General features: G+C 40.5%; 1 protein-coding gene across 3 annotated transcripts; it reads right to left on the bottom strand.

Annotated features, from left to right (window-relative positions):
- Window positions 1-244: 244 nt before the first annotated feature.
- Imp (IGF-II mRNA-binding protein) lies at window positions 245-27,610 on the bottom strand. 3 transcript variants are annotated; one of them, XM_088261400.1, is made up of 9 exons: window positions 27,283-27,610; window positions 25,392-25,449; window positions 11,830-11,913; window positions 5,914-6,084; window positions 5,465-5,827; window positions 5,132-5,375; window positions 4,693-5,046; window positions 4,367-4,612; window positions 245-2,949 (listed from the first exon to the last, which is right to left on the bottom strand). In XM_088261400.1, exons 1-9 carry the CDS (start codon window positions 27,551-27,553, stop codon window positions 2,848-2,850), a joined length of 1,893 nt encoding a protein of 630 aa, XP_088117526.1. In that variant the 5' UTR covers window positions 27,554-27,610; the 3' UTR covers window positions 245-2,847. The 3 variants fall into 3 exon arrangements, with proteins under 3 accessions (XP_088117526.1, XP_088117527.1, XP_088117528.1); XM_088261401.1 differs by lacking the exons at window positions 11,830-11,913; window positions 25,392-25,449; window positions 27,283-27,610 and adding an exon at window positions 7,529-7,983; XM_088261402.1 differs by lacking the exons at window positions 5,914-6,084; window positions 11,830-11,913; window positions 25,392-25,449; window positions 27,283-27,610 and adding an exon at window positions 7,529-7,983.

Below are 27,610 nucleotides of genomic sequence, written 5' to 3'. Positions count from 1 at the left end.
CGGATCAGGGGCATAGTAAATTAAGCCTTCTCGGAACTTTGAAGGGTAGGTCCAGAGTGCAGGCAGACCACTTTCGAGGCTAAAATCCCCTAGTAACTCCATCCACCGCATGTGGCGAGGATTTTTCTCTCTCAAAGTGAAATACTTAGCTGATGAAATTGTTAAGCGGGTCGGAATACAAGCAAATACTGGATCCGGGAATACAAGCGAGGACCAGGGATAAAGAAGAAAGTAACAAGATATATTTTATTTAATTCATTTATTACACAGAGAATCATGTTCACAAATAACTATTTTCTTGAAAATTTTTTTTTCAGTATAGGTAATATTATGCAGCTTATTGAAATAAGTCAATCAATTTTTTAATTCATATTGAGGTAGTTCATTCCCAAAGTAATTAAAGTAAAACTCCAGGAAAAATCAAGCAATTCATACAAAATGGAATATTACGCCTGGTCCGCAGCCCGCGGCTGGTGCAGTGACGGTGTGGCGTGGCACGCTGTGCCACAACACGCCGCGCCACGCTCCAGACATCGGGCCACGGACGAGAGCCAGTCACTCAATCTCGGTCACATTTTCCTTCCGAGATAGTCAAATAGAATTGTACTACAAAAAACTTATAGAAAATAGGAAATCCTCTAATAATAATTCACGACCACAATAATCCATAGAATCTAATGTAAAAATAATATATAACTCGAGTCATCGATACTATTATCATAAATTATTGCTCATAAAAAGGACAACAAATCAGCAGTACTCAAATGAAACATCAATTTGAATGATAACAGCAAACATTGTTAAATCCTAAGTAACAGAACCTAAAGTAAAGACAATTGATAATATGAACAACATACATGTAAATACATCCCGCTATATTCTGTATTTCACAATATTATAATTACTTCAACATTTTTATATTCCTCTGCATGCTTCAAAATAATTTCCAGATTGGGTGTAGGGAGCAGCTCGTCGGGGGGACCCGAGTCCAGTTGAGCGCGCTGTCGACTCGGGGCTAGTACTGTCGGGTACCACTAGTGTGCTTTGCATATGTCTATATTACTCCGGGCGGGGTCGGCCCGTCGGGCCTTCCACTCGGCAAATGGCATTCGGTTAGGTTCAATTCCGTAGCGTGTAAGTGTTATCCGGGATCCGGAGTGAGATATCGGTTAGTGCCTGTAACTTGCAGAAAGTCCGCTAACAATCTCTTACAAAAATACTAGAGATAAATACTTTCAACAATAATCTCATTAAAAATATCTCACTTGGCACATGTAAAATGTACAATTACTTAATACTTGGATAAATCCTATGATAGAAAACAATGACAAAATATCACTATTTGCTACGGTATCACGTCAAATAACCCTTTATAAAGTTACTAAATACAAAAATTATAAAAGAACGCAAGCTATCACAAGAAACACTAATCTAGACATTTGCATAACACCTTTGCATCAAAATACATCGCTCCGCTTCGGCTGGCTTGGAAATTCCTCGGGAGCATTCATTCGAGGGAGAGCGACGGTGCGTCAACACCGTCGCGTAGCTACCAATCACGTACACGAGCTCGAGTACGGTGTAGCTGAAATTTCACGCAACGCGGTTCTAGTAGCATTTACGCGGCCGCCGACCGGGCCGGCTACCGACAAGTCGCCTCTGTCCATCCTCTTGCACCATTAGCCCAAATAACCCTGTATTTTTACGTAGTTCATACACTAACATTACACAAACAAAAATATATTGAAAATTCATTTACTCGATCCATGATAACGATAACGAGGAGGACTCAAGAGGTACGCACTATGTAGTGGCTAATTAATTCTAGGAAGATTCACAACCGCTCGGAGGAGACCGCCGCGAGCCCTCCAGAGCATTCTAAGGCGACCGGGACCCGTTCGCCTCCCGGCAGTTGCGGATATTCGCACATAATATACTTCACATTCAAGACCGAGAGCGCGTCTTGCGAGTATACAATTAATTCAACCGATAGATTTACCGTATTATAGTAATAATGGTCAACGGAAATAAATATAAAAATATGCAACATGCTAAAGGTATTTTCAGTCTGTACTAAATTGATACAACTAATAAATTTACTGTATTACATCAATGATCAATGGAAATAAATATAAAATTATGCAAAGGTATAATAGAAAGGCATAGGTCTGATCCATTTATAATTACGATTAATGAAAATGAATATAAAAATATGCAACGAGTGTATAGATAAACTAGGTTACATCTTCCCATGGATTGTTTCTGAGGCAAATGCTATTTATTGTAACCACTGCATTATTGCTATTTAACCACTGCATTATTGCTATTGTAACCACTGCATTATTGCTACTGTAACCACTGTATTATTGCTATTTTGATAAAAACTCCTTTGAAAACACCTCCATCATAATTCTGTATAATTATTATAAATTCATAGAAGAGGTAGTCGTAGGTATGAAAACACGAGTGTAAATAAAGTATCTGTATAATATGACGGCGCGTGCCATCGTACATTATTGCAGGAACAGGCGGCGGCGTGCGAAGGCACTCGCAGCGCCTCCCGGGTTCTGGAGGTAGAGGCGGCCGCGGGCAGGCGGTCCGCATTCGTTAACGACAATCCAGTCAAAATTCATAGGTTATATAATAATTATAATCAAACGATAAACTAAACGACAACCAAATTACACAAATTTCAGATGTTCCCGGTTTACAAAGCACCATACACAGTATGCGGGTTCCATCTCTCCTACCCTCTCTTCCCGCAAGAGAAACACGCAAAGGTAAATATAAATAATTTACGTCAAGACACTTTTACATGGATACACAATGATGCCGTACTCCATGTCCTTACTGCTGCTGCTGGGGGGAGCCGCTGGAGGAGGCCCCGCGGCGCGTGCGCACCGGCGCCAGGTCCTGCTGCACCGTGGAGCGGATGCGGCGCTGCGCCGACTGCAACAAACCACACCGTTAGCGCGCCACTCGCCCAGAGGGTCACTCACCGGCCGCCCACGCCCTGCGCCATCCGCTCCGCCCGCCGCGCCCAGCCAGGAGAGCTCCACTTACCTGCAGTGCTCCGCACTCTGCTCCACCGCAAACCAACCGCATCGCCCTCCGGGGTGCGAGACATCGGGGAAAAGTAGCCGTAATAAAACCAACTTTATTCAAACTACACAATTACATACACATTGAATCATACGCGCACGCATCTGTACATCGCGCCGCAGCCTATTGGTAACAATCAGCCAATACACGAGCGTATGCGGTATAAAGTGACGTTACTTTACCTGTCAACTGAATTCATTAAGGAGCTCTTCATCCACGAATGCCAACTTCCCAAAATGTCATTTTCCATTTCATCCTTCGGCTTAACCCGCATCGGGCGCATTCTAAAATGAAAAACTCTCGTCAATTCCACAATAAAGTATTCCCAGAGCTGAAACTAGTAGTCATGTTGGCAAAATCTACTCTGAAGTGTGTCACGTATTATGAATGGCGAAATAATATTCCAGATACAGACTGCCCTGACAGCACACTCAGGATAAGATCAACTGACAGGCCCGAACATCAGTCGACTGATGTTCGGCATCAGTTTTGCACTGACATTTCCTGGTGAAACTGCATTTTACACAAAAAAAAAAATTATAATTTTTTCCACATTAATTTTATTTCACTAACTAAATTTCCTCATAACCAACAACATCAGATTGGTGATGTCAGTTACAACAAAAGCCGGTTGTTGGTCAAATAAAATTATTGTGGACAAATTAGTCGTTATTTTATTTCATCAGTCAACTGACGCCGCTCTTCCCCAACCCAGAGGGTCTAAATGTATGTCAGTTTCCTCCAAACTCGGCCGTCTTCTAAATATGCCGAATTAGATCTTCGTTGAGGAAAATGCTGTTTGATCACGACAAATGGAAGGCGGAGATCATCGAAATAGTATGCAACACAATCGCATGAACACATTTCACAACTGATTTTACCCTGACTTGTACTTATCAGAAGCCACAAATTAACCAATTATTTTACATATTTCACAACAAAATAATGAAAAACAAAACTTATCTTATGTAACGCATATGTTTCTTCGCATCGCAGCAGTAAACAATAATCAGTTTGAATACGCATCACAGAAATGTTACAGGAAAACTTGAAAATTCAATATCCATATAGACGCAGAGAGTAAATTATATCACAAACATGCATTAGATCTTACCTACTCATACAGCAGCTTTATTTCAGGCGGGGGCTCGTGCCGTCGCTATAATAAACTAAAAAGGTCTTACTCTTTCCCCTCCAGCGATCTCAGGACTGCGCCGCCGTGTGAAGGTCGAAACTTTGGTTTTAAGCGGGCTAAATTGTGTACCTGAACACTGAAGAATGGGCCAATTATATGGACAGTGGTGTCCTGGTGCATCTGCGCAGTTCCCTGCTCCGGCAGCTTGATGAGGGAGCCGGTGACTCTCTGCAACTCCCGGACATTCTGTCCGCCCTTGCCGATGATGCGCCCCACTTGCGAGCTCGCCACCAAGATCTCTACCGTCAACCTGACGTCGTCGGTGCCCGACACGAAGCCTTCTTCCCTCATTTTCTCGAAGATTAAGTATTGAGCCTGCAAAACCAAACAACCAAATTAGGCAACCTCCTTAATGGACCTACACGTGCGTCGGCGGTGCGCGTAGAGGAGTTTACCTTCCACTGCGCCTCGGGCGTGCCGATGATGGTGACCTTGCGCTCCTGCACCTGCTGGTCGGGCTTGTCCTGCTCGAGCGGTGCGATCTTGACGGAGGCGCTGCTGTAGCGGATGATGTTGCGGATGTGCAGCCCCTTGGTGCCGATGATGGCGCCCACCGCGTTGTTGGGGATGTAGAGGTAGGTGGTCTCCTGCTGGTCGCCGGCCGCGCCCGCCCCCTGCGGGCCCGGCGCGGGCGAGTAGAGCGAGGACGCGAAAGGCGGCGGCGCGCCGCAGTACGGGCCCCGCCCGCTCGTGGCCATCATGGCCATGGGGTGCAGCCCGGGGAACATGATGCTCTGCGGAGCCAGCGCCTGCAAACAAACAGCCGCGTCAGGAGGTCGCTCCACGCTCCTCGCGCACGTGAGGCATCACACACTACGCGCGCACGCTACTCACCTGCAGGTCGTTCTCGTAGCTCTGCCGCAGCTTGGCGGAGATCTGCCCCTCCGCGCGGGCCATGTTCTCGATGCCCCCCTTGACGGTGATAATCCGCTCCAGGTTGAAGCTGTTGATGTCGTTGATGGAGGACACGGTGATCTTGGTGTCCGTGTCCTGCATGATGCGCTTGATGGTGTTGCCGCCCTTGCCGATGATCCGGCCGATGAGGTTGTTGTGCGCCAGTATCTTGAGCGATATCTCCCTGCGGACAGAGCGGGCGGATGGTGAGCGTGCGCGCTACACGAGGGCGGGTACTAGGTAGGGACAGTGTACTGGGACAGTGACACTCACCCCTTGTTGGTGCTGTTGGCCTCCTCCTGCATCACGTCCAGGATGCGCTTGCAGGCGCCCGTGCAGTTCTCGGGGTTGCCGTAGATGGTGATGGCCTTCTCGAGCGAGCCAACGTTGTCCTTGCGGTGCACGTCGACGCGCGCGCGGCTCTGCTGCGTGATCTGGCGGATGGTGGTGCCCTGGCGGCCGATGATGGCGCCCACCATGTCCGACTGCACGAGCAGCCGCAGCGGGAAGTCCGTGGGCCGCGCCTGCGCGCCCTGCCGCGCGCCGCCGCCGCGCGCGCGCCCGCCGCGCCGCTCCAGCGCCTCCACCTTGAGCCGCCCGCCCTCCATCTCCACGCCGTTCAGTCCGTTCACGGCCCTGCAACAGAGCGCACGTGGGTGTGCTGGCTGGTCTACCGCGCCTACTGTCGCTACCGGGGACCAGACAACTATGCTACTACTCACTTCTGAGCTTGCTCCTGCGTCTGGTAGGTGATGTACACCGTTTGGAAATTGGCATCTCTGCTGTTGCCCTTGTCGCACCTCTCCACCGTACCGAAGGGCGCCAGTAACGGCTGTATGTCCTCGAACACCGCGTGGAGAGGCACCCCGCTGATCAGAATCTTGGACGATGGGCTGTATGGAAACCCCAACACATTAATCACCTGGTCCGACACACATAACCCGTATACACCCGCCCTCCCCACTCGTTACTTCCCTAGCTACTCGACTCCGGAACCGCTCATCGACTCGCCTGAAACACGTCACAACACGACCCTACATGCGCAACCCGTGTCTCGACTCTATGCCCGTAATTTACCTATTGACTCGTGTTCGGGAAAACCGAACGGTGTAAATTGAGACTCAGGGACCTTCGCATTACATTTAAGTTTCTCCCAAAATTTTCTACGGCAAAATTAACACGAAAGAATACCCAATTAAGACTTTATTCCAGATTTTGAGGAAACAGTCCTGTGTTATAAACAAGCGTGCGAAGGTAGATGTTTGGTGACGTATTGTCAACACGGGAAAGTGGACGAAACAAACTCCCTCAGCCTTGTCCAGACAATAAGACAATAATAATGTTTCGTTCGTTCACTGTCAAAACAACTAAGAGGGGGCCAACTCGTTCGCAATCCGTACTAAACCCACGTGGGAAAAGGTAAACACAAGGAGAAATGCGATATTGACCCATTGAGCCGCTTCACAGGCGGCTAAACCAGAAATACGGCTAACGGGAGCAGGTGACGGGACGCGGATCCCGGAAACCCTCCGGGAACGTGCAGCGTGGCGGGAGAAAGGGCGCACAACCACCGCGGGATTGCGGAGGGCCACGTGGTGACAGTAGCCATGACAACGCGTCTCGGGTCGCCATGGCCCTCCCCTCCCCCCGTCCCGAACAGGTGTGCGCGGGAAACCTCGCGCCATGCTGTCCCCTATCTGACAGATTCTACCGGACAATAACTCATCTTCGTCGAAGATCATGTATGGTAATGTCCCTCGCTCGGTGGTCGCGGGCGATACGATACATGTTGGCTTGCGTGTTCGGTTGACCCACACACGTCGGCATCATCTCCCCGCCGAGCGGGGCGACCAATGAGTCGAGGAGAGGTAGAGGCGTGCCTCGCGCTCGCGACCAATCGCACACGCTGGACCGATCCACGTAGCTAGCTATGCGGCGAGGGAGAACGTCACCGTGTTTATCTAGACACGCGAGTTGAGTAGAAAAGGACTGCGCATGAGCATTCAACAGTTCCCGCTAATTACACATTAAAGGAGCCCTTTCCACTGCGCGCGAAAACCGCCGGCCGGCATTATCGCGCGAGACAACTTTGCGATGAATGAGATTATGCCGGTAAACTTAAATAACAGCAATGATTACACCAACATTTAGTAAATACCCCGTCAGAGCGGAATATTTACAGAACAATCCCGCGCGGAGTGACGTTATATTAAATGGCTGATTTTAAGATATCTGAAAACGCGATTCGGCGCCGCGAGAGCCGCGGCGCGTTCGGAAAACAATACAAACATGTCACGCGGACGGATATGGCCGCTCCCGCCGAAGAAACAAACATACCTCTGTTGCTCTTGCTCCTCTGCCCCGAACATGGGGTCCTGCTCCTCCTGAGATAGGACATTATCGAACTCCTGGTCCATGTCGTTCGACATACACCGGCTTCACGAAAACTTTATTAAAACTTAACAAGCGCAATGCGCGGGATAGTATCACTTATTAATATCCTTAACTGCAAATATCACAAACAAATCACTTTGGTTCACAGGTTGCCGCGAAACCTTGCCGCCAAAATAAAGCTGTAGGCACGTGGTGTCTCGGAAACGAGGCCTTCGGGGGGCCGCGAGCGAAATCTGGATCAACAGCTGACACCAAACCTCGAGCACGGAAACGTGCGGCGTAAAAGAAGGCGAGTTTAAGTCAGAAACGCCACCAGAGACACCGGCACAAGCGAGCGTGGAATGTTCCGGAAAATGGCGCGCGCAACGTCCGTAGGTACAGACGCTAGGTTTCCTAGTGTCGGCGCGGACGGGAGCGGCAGGGGGCGGTCGGGGGGACGGCGGAGGGGGGCGCGCGCCGGTACAGTCGCCCCAAGAGTATGGCAGCGCGGCCCGCGTCGACACGCCTTCCGTCTCTCGCCAAGGGCCCCGTGCCGGCAGCCCGCACACCGGCCCATTGCGCGGCTCGGCGCGCAAGGTTTGCGCGCCGAGTGCGTGCTGGCCGGTGCAGGCCGGCGCCTTCCTACCCGGCGCCGCGCCTTCTTGGCGCTCGCTCGCCAACCGATGCCAGGCGGCATGGGCGGTGAGGGGGGGGAACCACTCTTCGGACGGTTTACTGGTAGAACGCGTTAAGTCATCTTTTGATATTTTACTTATCTGCGTTCACGCAACCTCGAACCTTTAATATTTCCAATTATCTTATATGCGTGCATTTTTATACCGATCTTATGTGCGTACTCGTATTACAAAAATGTTAAAAACGAAATTTCAACTGCATTCTACATTTTTTTGGAAAATAATATTATTACATTCAGTTTTCGTATAATTGTCTTAATTTCTATGATAGTCTACTAACTCTAATTCAAAAACATCCGTGAAATACGTTGGTAAATAACATTGATGAATTAGCCAGTTCTGATTCGATTTAAATAATCAAATTGGTGACATTCATTTAACAGTACTTGGAATCCTTCTTGTACACCTTATACGCATATGAGTCTATTCAGACCATTAATTTTAACTGTGAGTAGTATGCGTGTAGAATAAAATAAAGTCAAATCGTATTCTAAACATTTATTTTTATATATGAGCTTTTTAATTATTTATTAGGCCTCCACTCGTTTACGAGTGGTTTAAGAACTGAAAGAAAAAAAAATATTAGAAAAAATAAAAGATAAGACTATAACGGAACATTACTGATAACATACTTTTTTTTTTAATTAATTAATAATATTAAAATTGACTTATACGTTCTGCCTGTACATATCGCAGAACAAACACGGCTGACACCGCTCGCAGTACGAATACGACACCGACCAGATTCGGCATGCCTTAGAGGGCAAATGTACTAACTACAAAGTTTTATTAAAAAAATCAGTTTTGTAAAAATATGTTATCAATGCATTTATAATTTAAATGCACACTCATCATCTTCTACTTAAAGAAATGCTGGAAATTCGCCTTAACAGTAGAATTTTTTTTTTTAAATGACACGTAAAAAAATGCTAATATAATTCAATTATTGGTTACAAAAAAGAATACCATCCGCTAATATTTTAATGCAAAGAAACAATTTTTACACAGAAGTACACACGTGCTAAAATCATAATGTTGTGGCTGAGGGGCTGTCACCATTACTGCTGAACTTGCAGATTCTGTATCAAGCATAATGTAATCATTTACTTAATGGAAAAATGGCAACGCTTATTTAGTGATGTAAAAATTAAAAAGTATAAATTAAAATCTGTCACAATCACCTATTTTTCAATCAAACATAAAACAAAAGTACTTTCGCACAGCTTTTGTTATCAAGTTAAAATTTTAAATTGCTCTCCTGGAAAATGGACAATTTTGAAGTTAGTACGTTTGCCCTCTGCACTAGCCTTTCCGTAGGCATGTTTTTATGGGTGTAGGTACCTACCTACACCTCTACAAAACGGGAGGTAGGAATATGACGAATCATTTCTATGCGTATCTATGTGCACGCGCGATCAAGAGACGCGCTACACTCGGTCTCGGTGTGTAAACTTTGAACGTTTATATTCGCTTATAACGCGTCCTGCGAACATTATTTCTCTACCTGCGCTTACTATGTTTCAATCCACGACCCACTGAACCCCGCGTCCCGGCAGTACTGCTGGGGGCCACGTGACGGGACACAATAAATACATACATACATACAGCGAACATATTACACAACTTGAAATTTAGCGGGCAAATATAAAGTCGGTAGAGGGAGCACATATATATATATTTTTTAATTTACCAGGTAATTTAGATAAAAGAGTAAAGGCAAAGAGAATTGCCAGATGTCTGGATATGTAAAATTCGGCGGCTAATGTAATGTATTTAATAAGTAAGAAGAACAAAAGTACAAGGAGTTGCGGGAAGGTGGGCAACGAGGATTTTTCGTCCGCCTCCGTGGTGTAATGGTCAGCGTGATTAGCTACCGTGCTGGAGGTCCCGGGTACGATTCCCAGGGGGGGGGGGTGAAAATAAACATTAGTGATTTAGCACTAATATTTATTTAATATTACCCTGGACTGGTTCCTGATGCGCAAGAGTGATCACCTTGCCTTCATGTAAATAATGATCAAGATAACACTGCGTCAATTTGATGCAGTGCCCTATGCACCATTAGGTGCGGATAAGGGTCATAATAACAATTGACCTACCTCAATCTGTAGCCCCTTACAGCAGCGCTGGTTCGCCGATAGGACAACGGTTCCAATGGCGGCTCGTAGCGATAACCTTTTCTTTGGACTCCAGAAACTCCAACGATAACAAGTAGGTGGGCCCGAAGATAAAAAGATTTTTTTTTAAATTTTCTCAATGAACGGTTTGTTTACAAGAACAAAAGGAAGCACCCGCAGAGCTGACGTTCTGAAACTGGAATGGCCACTGCCTACGCGCAAACAACGATCCTGGCAGAGCGCATTTTGCTCTACCGGCGAATCTCGACGACGTCGAAATCTTATAACCTATAGATGGCAGTCAAATATGTATAGATTGCACCAGTGCTCAAGTAACCAAAAAACGATTTATATGATTTGTTTTAAATTTGCACACAAAATATTGTTTTTTTTTTATTTATTTTTACATTACAATAATTATAGTTTTTAATTAATTATTTTATTAAATTAGTAAAGTAACATGATAAATAACATTAAAATACTTCAATAAAGGTAAAAACTTGCTCACTAACTAACTAACCATCTCGCCGCTTCACCGGAGGGGTAGGCAGAGAGAATAGAACGCCACACCACTGTCTTTGCCAAACGTTCTTCGCATCTTACACGTTCATGCATGTCCTCATACATATCCGCCGATTGTTTCGACTCCTAACCTGACCACTTTCATGTATTTGGCATACTTGATCGTGCCAAATTTTTACGTAATAGTATGTATATTCAAGAAAACACATATTTTTCAAAGTTTTTCATATATTAATAAAAAGAAAAGGAATGTTGATAAATAAAATGAGAGGAATAAATAGTATAAATATGAAGAAAAAAAAACTGTGTTCAGGCTATCTAAAAACGGGACGGTCCCGTTCAAAACGGGACGTATGGTCGCTTTAATCATACATCGCTTTGTCGCACATTCTACTTAGAGATCGCATTTCGACTGCATTCAGTCTACTTTCATCCTCTTTTGCTAACTCCATGTTTCACTTCCAAATATATTAGGGTTGGAACCAGTACTACGTTGTGTACTGCCAGTTTTGCTTTTGCTAATAGGTTTCTTTTATTATATAACTTGCTCACAAGAGTAATAATTACATAATAATACAATAAAACCCTTATCCGCACCCCAATGGTGCATAGGGCACTGCTTCATATGAACGCAGTGTTATCTTGATCGTTTTACACATGAAGGAAAGGTGATCAGCCCTCTGCTTCAAGTACCAACCAGTCCAAGGTAATATCGAACAAATATTATTGTGGAAAAAAACGCTTATATTTATTTGACCCCCCCTGGGAATCGAACCCGGGACCTCCAGAACGGTAGCCGAGCGTGCTGACCATTACACTACGGAGGCGGCGGAATAATTACATGACCAACAAAAAAACTGACTTTCTTCCGTGTTGGTCTCGACGCACCTTATTTTTGCCGATAGTCCTGTATTCTGTTTCGTACATTTACCTTGTCATCCGGGGTTCCTGCTCCTGGCAGAGTACATCAAGATCCTTGGAGTCGGGGTTCTGCGGGGACGAGAAAATACTTGCCCTGCAATAAATCGTTAATAATGGTTCAAAATAAATTAAACATCATGTAATGCTAAAACGCACCGCAGAGAAAAGGATGTTGAAAAGTCGAATGGTGAGCATATTGTCCTGAGGATCTTTAAGGCGTAGACTGACCGGAGCATTTCGTCGTAACAAAACATCGTAACATCGCTCGCGGCGAGCATGCTACGTTATGACGTTACGGCATTGCTGACTGACCGCGATCAGTGCTCGCTAGTGGCCTTGTGCTCAGTGTTGCCATATGTCACACCAAAAATTTGAAAATCTGAATCAATAACCCAAAATCTGTATGAATCTTTGCAACATTGCATTCGTACTGTAGTTAAAATGTCGGACGACGAAGACGTGACTCTTGGTTCTGTGATTTTAATAAATTACCGCTTACTCCAAATGAAGAAAAAAATATATACTGCCAATCCCTACGAATTCCCGGCAGTTTGGGGAATTTCCCACAGATTGGCAACCCTGTACTAACCTAAAATTGTATCCGACTTCGGATGGAGCATTCGGAACGAGCGGCGAACAGCTCGGCTCGGTATACTGATTGCCTGAATGTTCGCATCGTAACATGTTACGTTACGACGAAATGTGGAGGTCAGTCTCCGCCTTTACACTATCTTTCTTACATTGCATGTATGCCTAAAGTGACCATACGTCCCGTTTGAACGGTACCGTCCCGTTTTTAGACAGCCTGTCCCGTTGTCCCCAAGAAAAGACGTCGAAATGTCCCGTTTTCAAAAAAAGCAACTCATGGTAACTATTTTTTTAAAAATGCAAAAAATACGACGATACTTTGTAGTATAGCCGTTTCATATAACTTTGCTGAACAAATCCTAGGTTGCTTTGGATGCATATGGCTAGTACAAAGGGTCTCTAGTGTAGATCTAGCAAATGAACGCGTATCTATGAGGACGAATGTGCAAGTGTGAAGTTTGTTAGAGGGTGTGTGTGAGAGATGTTGATTCTAGCGGAGGCATACATAAACTGACCATTTATTTTTGTCCTCAAAACGGGACATTTACCAAGTTTTACGTAATAAAATGTATTTTCAAGAAAACACGTATTTTTTCATAGTTTTTTATGTATTAATAAAAAGAAAAGGAATGTTGATTAAGAAAATAAGATAAATAAATAATATAAATATGAAAAAATTGTGTTGTTTTATATTTTCCTGATGAACAAATTTCCTTAAGTATAAGTGGGTTTGCTTTTAAATAAGAATGGAATTCTTGGCAGGATTTAAAAAAAATTATCTTAACTAACAACATCGCTTTAAGTACTCCGACTTGTAATTGTGTTTTTTCTGTCGTCCACAACTTATTCATCTGTGAAAAGACTCTTTCTACGGGCGCATTTGTTCCGGGCAAGCATAAAATGTATTCAATGACCACTCTTAAGATTTTATGTTTCAAATTATTATTACAAAAGTATTGGAACAATTCAATCCAACGATTTTACTACGGCTTTACTACAAACAATTGTCCAATTTAATCGGACAGAAAAAAAATGCGCGTGCATCACCGTACACGTTACTAAAGGAGACACGTGAGTAAGACACGTTAAGAATAAGAGAGATGCAATGTGAGAGACAGAGAGAGAGAGCATCTCAAAAGAAAAACAACAGTGCAAAAACTAAATAAAAAATCTGTTTATTCAATATTTACATTGTCATTAATTGGTGCTTCAATTGGTAATACTGATATTAATGGTTTATGATAACTTAAATGAGTTCCGGATTTTGTTGTCATTGAGTCATTGGGTTTGTTAAAACAAAACACAATGATAAATATTACTTATACAACGCGTGGTATCCACTGTTCAAATATAAAATGTATCGTATACATCTAAAATGCGCGCATGCGCGACACTATGCTAGTCTTTAGCTTTGCATCGTCTGGAGTTGGATCAGGAGTTGGAATGAATGTGAAAGAGGCAAAGATTATTCGCAAAAACACATTGGTGTGGCGTTCTGTTCTCTCTGCCTACGTGGTGGTTGGTTAGTTAGTTAGATTTGTATTTGTACACGTCCCTCTCTTTTGCTTCACTCCCGTTACGTTGGAATGTATAGCTCTTTTTCTCCTTCTCTCGACGTCTTCTATCGTTTGTCTCTCTCTCGTAACGAAATGCGCATAATAAACGTGACGCGTCCTTGAAACTTCACTCTCAATTCTCGTTCAATCATCGATTGTGGAATCGCCGCCTAAGAAGTTTCATTCAATAACATACAAATTATTGTACGTGCATGCACAGGCGCCGTGGCGTAGTCGGGCAGGCTCTCGACTCGAAACTGGAGTCGCGGTGCGGTTCGCGCCAATTGCAAATTGAATTCAAGCAATATTTTATATTCAATTGGTTTGGATATTTGTGATGGATAATATCTTTCACATCTAACCTCCCTATCCTTACCACGCTACCTGCGAACAAGCCTCTGGCTTTGCGGGTTATACCTGAACACACGTATGGGACATGAAACGTGGCGCAGGTTAAGCAGTTTCCAACTGTGGAGGTCCTCGCCAAAACTTACGTTTCCATTATAAATGATTTTAAGTTATCAGGAATTCTAGCTTGTAAAATTGATACGTTTTGGTGCGATTTAATGATTTCATATTGGTTTAACACAGGATTGGTCACGTTTTGTCGCAACTTTAATCAAAATTTCGATAGAATACAGTAAACAGAAATGATTTGCACTTAAAAGACTTTTTTGTGCAATATTGGAAATGTAAGTTTTCGGTGAGGACATCCATAATAAAGGAATATCAGGATGGAAAGAAGATTGTCATACCCATATTTGATCTATTAAATTAAAGTATAAAACAGTAATAAAGGTCGCCAGGGTTAGCAAGAAGGCCGGAATCACCATTCGCCATCTGTAGTTGGCCATGCATAATGACGAGGAGCTCTACAAACCGCTCTTCAGCGTGTCTATCGCTCAGGGAGGCGTCTTGCCCAACATATTGGACATGCTCCAGCCCAAGAAGACCGAGAAGAAGGCGCAATAATATGGCATTACCATTATCATTTTCATAATATTATACATCCACGTCTGTATAAGCGCCCTTGAGGTACTATTTAAAGAAAACGAAGCTACATAAATTATCCAAAACTATTATTACGCCACGTGTAAAGGGTTATATTATTTATATTTAAGATACAAAAAAAAAAAAAAGTCGGTTACGATATCATACTAAAGATAATATTTTCTGCTCATATTATCAGAAATGTAGTTATTATTGGATATATTCACAAAAAACAACATATTTATGTTTTTGTTGAAGCTTTGATACTGATAGCCTTTAGGGGTGCTACCTTTGCATTTAACAACCATATTCTACATCATTTTGAGTGTGTCCAAATACTTGTTTACAATTCTGGATTATCTCCAATTATAAGAGTTATTTTTCATATTATAATTGGAGATAATCCAGATTTATGATGTATTTGCACTCACTCAAAACGTTGTAAATAAATAAAGTAGTCAAATTATAAGCAAAAATAATGAAATAAGCAAATGTTATTTTCTGGTGCTTCTCGTGTATGTGATTATAATATGTTATAATAAAAGAGTTTCTGCTCAATAAAAAGCTTCGTTCATCTCACCAATAGATGCCTCTAGTGAAATTTTAGTGATTCAAGTACAATTTTTCGAAATTGGACCACATGTATATATATTCCATATGTATATATAACCAATTCTACCCACGATTGAAAACCACACTACTCAAATTCTTGGAAATCCAAGAATTTGAGTAGTGTGGTTGTCAATAATGGGTAGAATTGGTGACTGTTACACGTGTGTAAAGTGATCACTTAAGCCAGCCTATGATGGTCGTTTGTTTTGTTTGTTTGTGCAGCCGTCCGACCTTTTTTATTTAGTTATTTGGATTGTGGATTTTGGATTGGCTTGGGATCGTATCGGTTTTGGACAGCCCTGTTCGAGGAATCACTTGTAGCGTTCGCTCGTTATAGCACGGTGCTGTAATAGGGTATTATCATTCGGGAGGAATATTTTATTTAGCATACTCAACCTATAAAGGATTGTGTTAGACTCGTTATGTGTTTATAACAGCCGAAATAATCAATATTTTCATTCATTATTAAACCCCCCCCCACCTCATTCAAATTTTTATTTACCTTATAAATTGTAAAAAAAAACCTTATTTCGTATAAAAATGCACGTATACAATATATATCCTATTCATATTTGATTTTCATAAATAAATAATATGTACATTATAACACGAAAGAAGATAAGTGCGATCCTAGGGTTCGATGTGAGCTGCAAAGAGTTTTTATGGGTTTTTCGACAACAATGTAAGAAATATTAATGATTTGCGGGATGCGCACGCCCCACCTTGTGAAACACTGGTGTATGGCAGCTTGTGCACTATATGGCATTTTACCGTCCGGCAGTCAGGTTTTAAAAAATAAAAGCGACTACGACAGTTTAGAGTGATCGAATTTACGCGCACCGTGATCACGCACCGATCGAGCACACCGATCCGAAGAAAGAAAGACAAAAGCACAAGCCAATCCTTGGCTTGCCAATCATCCGGTTTATATGCTAACTGGCGTGCCGGACGGTAAAATTCCGTGTAATTCCGTGTAGTGTACAAACGCCCTAAGGGCGTTTGTGCGAATTTTACCGTCCGGCTCGTCAGTTAGTGTTTTAAAACGATGATTGGCTTGGACCGGCTTGTTCTTTTGTCCATCGTTCTTCGGATCGGAGCGTGATCACGGTGCGCGTAAATTCGATCACGCTAAACTGTCGTAGTCGCTTTCATTTTTCAAAACCGGACTGCCGGACGGTAAAATTCCGTGTAGTGCACAAGCGGCTTAAGTATCGCGTACGGACGGAAGCGCTGACGTAACTCGACGGCCATCGATTACATGCGGATGTTAACTTTGTAACTACACGGCGTTACTTTGTTACGTACGGGCGTATTGTTTCTAACGAGTTTTGGCACTTTGAAACAAGCCACTTTGAGTGTGTGAGTGTGTACTTGTTCATAAGGGTCACAGCCCTCAGTAGTTTATTTATTTAAATTCATGTACAGAAAAGAAATAACTACATTCGCGCTCGCCAATGTAGTTATTTATTTTATTATTGCTAAAAAGCAATATCCATCCAAACCCAACCAACTAACCAAAAACAGACTAGTGATATTGATCAAAACGTTTGATACCATATATAGCTATTTGCAATCAGAGGGTAGATAGTAAGTACTTGAACATAAAAAAAAACATAAATTACAAAAGATTATAATAAAGAAGGCAAAGGAAAAGGAAACGAGGAAAATGAGAAGTAATGAGGAATAAGATGGAGAAGAAGAGAGAATTTAGTTATTTAATGCTTATTATCGATAGCCGAATTTCTAAATCGAAACGTTGAATGAACTATATACAGTAAAACGCCCCATAACGTTAAGATAGGTATCGCATTATCAGAGGGAATTTTATAAGTGCTTAATTTTGAAAACCGCAATTTTTACATTTAAACCAGCGGAAAAGACTAAAATGAGTCATTAAAAATTAAAATACCATTTGAAATATTAACCCCCCACAGCTTTTCTATTGATAAACGCGGTACCTAATAATAATAAATTTGGATGGTTTATCTAGCGCCATTTTCGTAAAATACTACCTCTAGGGCGCTTACGTTATAGAGGGTTTACTGTTTTTAAGTTATCCGGTTGCCATTTATATTTACAAAGCGAATGAGCTTACAAAAAGGCAGCGCATCTTATGTCTCGAGTTCAAATACCCCATTGCAAGAATGCCCAACCTTTGTTTGCGTAAGTAGCGGCTCTTCGACCACAAGATTTCTCGCAACCGGCATGAATCATGTAAGAATGGATCTTTGTCAGACGGGATGAATATCTAATTTAGCATACTCAACCTATAACGATTGTATTAAACTCGTGAAGTGTTTATAACAGTCGATATAATTAATATTGTCGTTCGTCATTTTCTTTTGGAAATATCGCCTTCGAAAACACGTTATTTTCGTAAGTTGGCAATGAATGACGTCACAGAAACGATGGAGTTATTTTAATGTTGGTGTCATCGCTAAATTATTGGCGGCTCTATTTGTTGATGTCTATGGCCCATCCTCCCACCCCCACCCCCACCCCCACCCCCTCCCCTCATATTTGTATAACACAAATTGTAGTGTAGTGGTAAACAAACAATACATACTACTACTATTACAGCTCTATTAACCATATGACGTCATAAAACGTTCGATGACGTCTGCGAACGCACGTTTTTTTTATTCAACTATCTAAAGTTTAAACTTTAATATGTCCCTTAGTTCCCTACAGATGTCAATAAGAATATTAACGTTAGTCCTGTGATTTTTCATATTAATTTATTAGCTAATAATCCAACATCATGACAAAAGCCTATTTTTCACGATGTTGTTATTAAGGGCACAGCAAACTGGCAACGGCGGAACGGAGGCGGGTCAAGGGGGCAACCGCATGTCCCACAATCACCAAATTCGCTAAAAACAGTTTTCGTACATAATGAATCCCTGGAACAGGTACAAGATTTTTTATATCTAGGAAGCATGTCGTCGGGTTGTGGTCCCGTGGTTAGTGTCGCGGACTCGCGGAAAGAAGTCAGAGTCTCTTGGTTCGAATCCACTCCACCACAATTTGAAATATGTATTTATGTAAATAATAAAAAACACATATATTTCTCATTAAATAAAATCTTCTTCCCGATGGATGGAGAAGGTGATAAAAGATTTTGAGAGAGAGAGAGAATACAGGGAATAGAATAAATGGTGCTTTGAACAGAGTGATTGCAAAAAAAATATGTCAATGGAAGGCAAACTGGCGGAGTGCTGGTACCGACACTGATGTATGGAAGCGAAACGAGGAGCTGGCAAAGGAAGGATGAAAGCGGAGTGAACGCTGTTGAAATGCGCTCCCTCAGACGAATGTGTGAAAAATCATTGTATCACAGAATTAAAAACGAAGATATAAGAAAGGAATGTAAGGCCGAACGAGGGATAATTGAAAAGGTTATGAAGAGTTCTTTAATGTGATATGGAGATGTGGAGCGAACGGATAACGAGAGAATGACTAAGAAAATATATGTGGCGAATGGAGCACATAACGAAGACGGCCGAAAAAGATTTGGGACGATCAGATCAATCGGTAACTAAAATCTGGTGGCGTCAAAAGTCTGCGTAATCGGAGGGCATGTACGACTAGATGTATGGATGTGTAGGAGGCGAGGTGTGTATGTCAGGAAATAAGAGTGCGGCGTTCCATCCTCTCTGAAACGGCTTGATGGTAGTAGTAGTAGTAGTAGTATTATTTTTTGTAATCGATCACATTTTTGATTTGCGATCTTCCGGCGGAGCATCCTTGTCCGCATTCGCGAGCGCCTGCGGGGTACACGCGTCCGGTAGGTATACTGGTCGCCCAGATAAGAATGCAAATCTAACACTTCAGAAATCGTTTGTGTTTTATGCAAGGACGTACATGTAGTAAACTCACGCGTTTCGATTGGCTGCACGTCTGTTTGTATACAGAGACCATGTCTGAAGTTTCGGAGCTGGGACAAGAAGGGGTTTGTCTGGACAAACCGATGAAGTCGTGTTAAGGTGGAGACTGACCGGAGCATTTCGTCGTAACGTAACACGTTACGATGCGAGCATTCAGGCAGTCAGTACAGCGAGCCGAGCGCTCCATCCATAGTTTCGGATGCTCGCTGATGCTCGCTGCGAGCGATGTTACGACGAAATGCTCCGGTCAGTCTCCACCTTTAAATGTTTATAAAAATATTCAGAATAAACGTGAAGCGTTGCGATGGAGGTAATTTTTAAATGTTAACATTCATTTAAGGAACGAAGTAGATATATACTTTTTAAAGTTATTAAGTAATACAAATATGTTATTTTAATATTTTTTTATACTTAACATTTATACAATGAGATATTCATAATTTATTTTCATTTCTCTATGCAACTCATTATCCTTTTCTACAACAGACGTTTTATGTCAATTCACTAGTCCTTTTTTAGGGAGACTGCAGAGTGAGCGCAGTCGAAATGCGATCCCTCAGATGAATGTGCGGCAAAACGATGTATGGTGGATGTTCGAATGGTGAAATAAGGAAAGAATACAAGGATGAGATAAGCATTAGCGATGTAATTAAGAAAGGTGTGTTGATATGGTTTGGACATGTGGAACGTGCGAACGAGGAAAGAACGGTAAAATAAATTTATGAGTGAGTTGGAAGCAGAGGAAGACCGAGGAAAACTTGGCACTATCAAGTATGTCAAATACATACTTGAAGCGGCCGGGCCAGGAGTCGAAATAATCGGCGGGTAAGTATCAGATGTATGAATGTGGAAGAGGCGAAGAATGTTTGCAAAGACAGAGTGGTATAGCATTCTATTCTCTCTGCCTACCCCTGCGGCGGAGCGACGTGGTGGTTAATTGTTTTTTTTTTTACCTTTACCTGCAGCCAGATTTAGCATAGGGCACTGGCATAGGATCGAGACAGTTAATTTGATCGTTAATTAGATGACAAATCATACAGATGACGGAAGTGAAGGAACTCAGGAATTTACTCTATATGGGAAAGGAATAAAGATAAATAATTAAGAACGATCACGTCACTTCTCCGTAGTGATAGTTATTGAACGCGACTCTCTTTGCAATCAATCTTCGTCTCTTTATAGAGTCTCAACTTAATATGAAACATCCATATTATTTTTTAACATCTCAACAAAGATGAAGAAGCATATGGAAGTCTGGGCATTTACAGGGCTTACGACTGTCATAAGCTGGTTTAAGCGATCACTTTACACACGTGTAACATTATATTCTTCTTCATCTATGTTGAGATGTCAACAAAATATGTCATATGAAAAATAACTCATATAATTGGAGACAATCCAGATTTGTGAACAAGTATTTGGACACACTCAAAATGTTGAAACATCTATCATTCCTCTTTACATGAAAGATAATGGAAGTTTAGCATCCCAGGACCTACGACCTGGCATTTGGATATTATAGTCAATCTTCGTCTCCTCCTCATCCGTGCATCTCCTCATACATCTCACTTTTAAGTACACATTTGAAATACATACTTTTTTATACATGTAATAAAATAACTAGGTACCTACCTATACATTTTATTAAGTACATATAAATAGTACCTACATAAAACAGTTCTACCAACAGATGTCGCATGCGTCGCTCAGAATAAAACAAAAGACTTCCGATAATATTATTAACTGTCAGAATCAGATAGATAGATAGATAGATAGATATAAAATTATTATAAAGATAAATTAAGAATAAACTTTAATTACAAAGCAACACATTGTTTATTTTATTATTATACACCCACTTTACATATTATTTACACGCAATTTACAAAAGAAAAATATTACCACGTTATATACATACTTGCCAAGTTTTCATATGGTGATATACTCGTGTTGCCCCGCATACCTGGCATAGAAACTAGAATACTATGTGAAGGTAGGTATACGTGTCGCCCCAAATCGTTAAAACATGTTCCCCCTTTTCACCGTGACGGTATTCCCTTGTGTGGTACATATATGTAAATTACATAGCGTCTATGAGAAACACGTGCTAAACGGAAAGCAAAAATGATCCGAAACATATTCTCATCAATACGTCAAACATACCGCTCACTCCTTTCAAGAACGTCATAAATCAAAAATCGTAAATTTTCATTTGTGCATGTTTTCGGAATGCCAAGAAAATTTACTATATCCCAGCAAAAGCGGCATATTTTTAACTTAATATTTACCCACTGCAGGGCAGAAAATATTGTTCTTGCATTTTGAAGAAAAGGTATTGTTTAATTATTTTTTAAAATATACTTATATATATTTTTATTTATATATTTTTGTATATATATATATTTCAAATGGAGAAAAAAACCTTCAGGTTTCACATAAAAAGATCTTTTGCACAATAAAAAAGTTCAATAAGTGGCTTGATATTTATTTTTAATAAATTGTGTTATATTTTTAAACTTGAAAAACGTTCTCCTGAAAAATCAAGTTTTTTTTATTTATGACGTTCTTGAAAGGAGTGAGCGATACGGCAAAATAACAAATTGTAATTCTTCCCACGTTCTCCGCGTCAAATACTTAATCTTTCTGTAACAAAAATTGTTTTAAAAAATCAACGAATTGTCCGTTTCCAGCCTATGAACAAAGCGGCTGGAGACATTGCTAAGGAATTATCACAGGTCTTATAATACATAATTAGGGATATTGATAAGGAATCATCACACGAGGTCGTATGATTCAAGGTTAAGGAGGAAGCTGACAACTGTCGTCAAGAAAAAGCGATTCAGTTGGCTTGGCCATGTACTCCGCATGCCTCCCGAGAACCGCCATCAAGCTCGCCTCTTACAAGGCATCAGGTTCGCGCCGACCAGGACGACCACTGCTGACAATTCGTCGGCAGTATTCGTCAAAACTTCGGGACGCGGACCTGACTTGGGAGTATGCAAGGGAGCTGGTAGCCGATAGAAAAGCCCGGAGACGGTTAGTAGACTCCATATGCTCCACATAGGGAGCGTATATGGTTTAAAATAAGGAGGAAGCGGCGCTCAATAATTCGGCATCACCGCTAGATAGAAATGGCGATCTAAACTTCTTCAATTTAATAATAGTAGCTTTCAACGGCACCAGCAAGATTTAAAAAAAATAACTCCCTAAATAACAATGCAACATATTACAAGTATGTATATGAATATTGTTAGTGTCTTTTTAATAAAATTATATAATGATAATAGCTACAATATAGCTACATACATTTACTATTGGTTAATTTCATAATAAAATACGTATAAATGGCTGACATCTTATCTTGCTTCCGTATATTCATTGGCCCGTATTAATGATAAACCAAATTAATCAAATAGAGAGGGCAGACATATGATAACCCATATTATATTATACTATCACTAGAATGTGAAATTATCACCGCCAGCTCAAAATATTTGATAACTGAGATGAAAGTTCACAATGTTGATTTATTTAGCAGTCGATGAACTGTTGGATATTCGAGATGAACTTTTAATGGATTTTCCATGACCTCTCTTGCGTATTCAAGAGTTCAACAGCAAAATTTGTGATAAGTGAGCCAGTCGTGGCAAAAGTGATGTATTTATTTTCTTGATCCGTTTTAGATTCAAGCACGTGGGTATTGATGAGTTCATTGAGTAATAACGAGTTTCATGTCATGAATTAGGTTAAATATTGTGGACCCTGTTTTACGTTTTTGTTGAAAAGATAAGTATTTATAAAACTACTGGAGTATTACATAGTACCGAATGTTTTTACGTGTAAATTCATGTCCAACACAAGTTAAATTAATTGGTTTAGGGTACAGACGCGGACGAATGTAGTAGCGGTGTAGCGCTATGCAGTTTACCGCGTTATGCATAAATTCATTTTTGATATTATTTAAAATAGTCTAATCATCTCGGACTAAACCTATTCCGGATACATAATGAGAAAATTATTGGGATGTTCTTATCATAGTAAGTATAACAAACTTTAGACCCAAGTCTCTTATCGCTGTTTGAACATAACATAATTTTCCACTGATAACGCTGATCGAGCTTATTCCCCGTGACCTGGATCTCCAAGTTTTTTTTTAAATATGGTGGATAGCTACAAGCATCATGCATCCAGCATCAACTATTAAAATTCTTGAAAATTGCCTAACTTGTCCGATAAAAGACGTTTGATCGAAATGAAATTGTAGATAATTTTCTGGTGATTACTTTTGCCTTCAAAAGTTTCCTTTTAGCTCTAACCGTTTCTTTGAAAAAAAAAATACGGACAGACACATTTAGGGTGGCGAAAAGAGAGGGGACTTTCGAAGGGACACTTCTAGGATCCTAAAGGAGCCAAAACTTATGCCTAAAATCATCAAAAAATATTTAAAAATGGGGTTTGATCTAAAATATACTTAATTCGCCTGCACTATTAGGGGAGCTAGCGCTAGAAACTGGGGTAAAAATCTAGAATTTTTTGGATTGAGATCCAACAAAAGATCACCCCTTCTCTCCCTCCGACGTCATATTTTCGCCAAACAATAAAGGTCATATTTTCGCCAAAGATAAAGCCAAACAATAAAGGTCTTCATGAAATCGTGAAAGACGAAGTCTTGGTGGACCAAGAAGCTGTTTTGCATTCGATTGGTGTTCTTCTTCTTGCGACTCATAAATGGGATTAGATTTTTAGCTCAAATTGTACGTGTTGTATTTAATAACGCTTTGAGTATATTGCAAGAGCCATAAAAAAGACCCGAGCAACAATTAAAATAAAATAACTAGCAACCAAAATATCTCGGTGATGACATGATGACGACGCCAACAAATAGCCCCCCCCCCATATTTTACACTGCAAAAAGTTCGTTGGAAGACGATATTTGCAAATGAAATTTGACAACAATGCCCCCAATTAGGTACCTACCTAATTCTGTGGAAGATAATATCACAACGCGGGAACCGTGCAGAACCGGAATTCGTACAGGATGAAGTTTGACTCAAGATGGGGACCTCAAGGCCAACCAACCAAGTCGTACGTTGGACGACATTCACACAACAGAACCGCGCTCTCCTGACAAATCTTTTTTCAAAGAATTTTAAGTTAGGATCAGTTTTATTTAGATTTTCTCATCGAGCGTATGCTTACTATATCTCATATCTATATCATTCGCAAATTAAAAGGCATCGAGTATTGTGTCGGGTTGTGGTCCCGTGGTTAGTGTCGCGGTCTATTAAGTCAGAGTTTCTCGGTTCGAACCCACTCTACCACAATTTGATACCTATTTCTAATAATGCACCGCTTAGGCTCACAGAAATAGTATGAAATTTAAATATTTGTTTAAATAATAAAAACACAAATATTTCTCTTTTTTATTAAAAAAAATGAAAATTCAGCTTTCAAAAATAATCATCAAATCAATGTACAGTTATAATTAACTAACTAACTAACCGTCATGCCGCTTCTCCGAAAGGGTAGGCAGAAAGAATAGAACACCATACCATTATCTCTTTGCAAACAGTCCTCGCCTCTTCTACATTAATGCATTTCCTCATACATACCCGCCGATTATTTCGACTCTTGACCCGGCCGCTTTCAAGTTAAAATTGACGTTTTCAAATCTTCATATCGAAAATTAAAGACAAAATGAACCTTTATATTAGGTTTACTTTTGGCAGGTTATTAAATACTCGTATACCATAAAAAAAAGTTATGGATTACTTTCAAAGGTAGTTATCTATTTTGGCATGCACATATTCGTTTGTAGATACGATACGATACAAAATAAACTCCAGGTACCTTAGATTCTTTCCATAAATAATTAATGCCTTAATTTTCGAGCAAGGTGGATAAAACACAAATTAGCTATAAATGAAAGTACCACTTACTTTTTTGTGTTGAATAAAAATGGTTCCACAATCAAAGGTAGTCCACAATAGTTGAATCCTGCAATTTGCATATAGAAAGGCATGTAGATATGTGTATCTGTCAAATAGTATTACGATATTGCAAACTGATACTATTTACATTAAGAGGACATAGCAAAATACACGTGGAACCGATAACACACAGCTAAGTTTGGAGTAGGGTCCTTACAATACTATACCCTATACCCAAATTAACCAGCTGCCTTATAAGTATATACAAAAAATTAAACCCAGTCAGGGATCCAAAATACATTAACAAACAATTTTTTTTAAATTTATTTATTAAAGATATTTGTGTTAGTGATTAGTTATATTTTCTAATTTGTTTCTTTTAAACATGCTTCTTGCCTTATGTTTTTATATGTGCATATTTACCCGGTAATTGTTTTATATTTTGCCCTGTGCTAGTTTTGTTCAATGTTTTTATCTTTTTATACATTTTTTTTTATTTGTGTTTCAGTCTTGTTAACCTTAATCCCATATCCCAAAATGAGAAATGGAAATTACTCATCGGGAATATTATATATTCTATTTTACTTTTAAGCGTAATATGTTTTAACAGTATTATTTTTAGCAAACGAAGGAAATCGAAATAAATTAGAGATTATTCAAAATAAAGCTATGAGAATAGTACTTAAGAAAAATGGATACAAAAATGTAGAAAAAATGAGAGAAGAACTCAACTAAATAAAATTTAAAAAAAGACTAATATATAATATGTTTTTCTTTTTTTTAGTTTGAGTTTTAAATAAAAAATTTCATGAACATATTACCAGAAATAAGGATAAAACAAGACTGCCATTTTTGAAAAAAAAACCGGATTCGCAAAATTGTATAGTGTAATAAGGGTTTGAAATTGCATGATGAGATGCCTGAACGTATGAAGATGTAAATATATATATATATATATATATATATATATATATATATATATATATATATATATATATATATATATATATATATATATATATATCTATATATATATATATATATATATATATATATATATATATATACATATTATATATATATATATATATATATATATATATATATATATATATATATATATATATATATATATATATATAAACATAAATGATGTAAATAGTTTGTATATAATTTATATTTGAGCACTAACTTTGTGATTTTCCATTTCATAATTAAAATGTAACTTTGTTTTAAAATCAATAGTGGTTTTAAAACAAAGTTACATTTTAATTATAAATAGTTTGTATTGAATGTAAATAAAGATGGGGACTGACAGGAGTCATTTCATCGTAACGTAGCACGTTAGGGCGCTTGTGCACTACACGGAATTTTACATTTTTTTTAAAAATAAAAGCGACCTCGACAGTTCAGCGATATCGAATTTACAAGCACCGTGCTGACGCACCGTTGATCGGTGCACTGGATGCGCACCGATCCGAAGAAAGACGACCAAAAGCACAAGCCAATCCAAGCCAATCATCCGTTTTATCATGCTAACCGGACTGCCGGTCGGTAAAAGTGCGTGTAGTGCACAAGCGTTCTTACGATGCGAGCATTCTTATAGTCAGTACAGCGTTCCGAGTGCTCCATCCGAAGTCAGATGCTCGCTGCGAATGTTAAGATGGAGACTGACCGGAGCATTTCGTCGTAATACTCCGAAATGCTCCGGTCAGTCTCCACATTAACACGTTACGATGTGAGCATTCAGGCAGTCAAGCGCTATATCCATAGTTTCGGATGCTCGCTGATGCTCGCCGCGAGCGATGTTACGTCGTTATGTTACGACGAAATGTGGAGGTCAGTCCCCAACTTAATATCGGCTAAAGACATAAAATAAAATACAAAATACATAACGCACCTTTCAGTTTGTCCACGGCTTTGTCGGCGGAAGACTGGTCATGGAAATCGACGAAGGCGTACCCTCCCTGCTTGATTGAAATGTGAGATACCGGAAGGTTCTGATCGGCGAAAAGCTGCTTGACCTCCTCCACACTGACCGCGGCCGGCAGCTTGGCGATGTACAGCTTGTTTATGGTCGCCATCGACTTGGGCTCCATCGCCAGCTTGGTATCCTTCTGACGAGCAGTGAAGCATGATCGTGATTTGCTCCTTTTGGCCGTGTCCCGCATGCTTGAAAAATTTCCCAAAAATCTCTCGCTAATATCTAAAACCTCGGCCTTCCTTCG

This window comes from Brachycentrus maculatus, unplaced genomic scaffold (assembly GCF_059751285.1).
Source record: "Brachycentrus maculatus isolate JH-2025_06_01 unplaced genomic scaffold, ASM5975128v1 h1tg000153l, whole genome shotgun sequence".
Lineage (NCBI taxonomy): Eukaryota > Metazoa > Arthropoda > Insecta > Trichoptera > Brachycentridae > Brachycentrus > Brachycentrus maculatus.
This window is presented reverse-complemented; position numbering and strand designations above follow the sequence as displayed.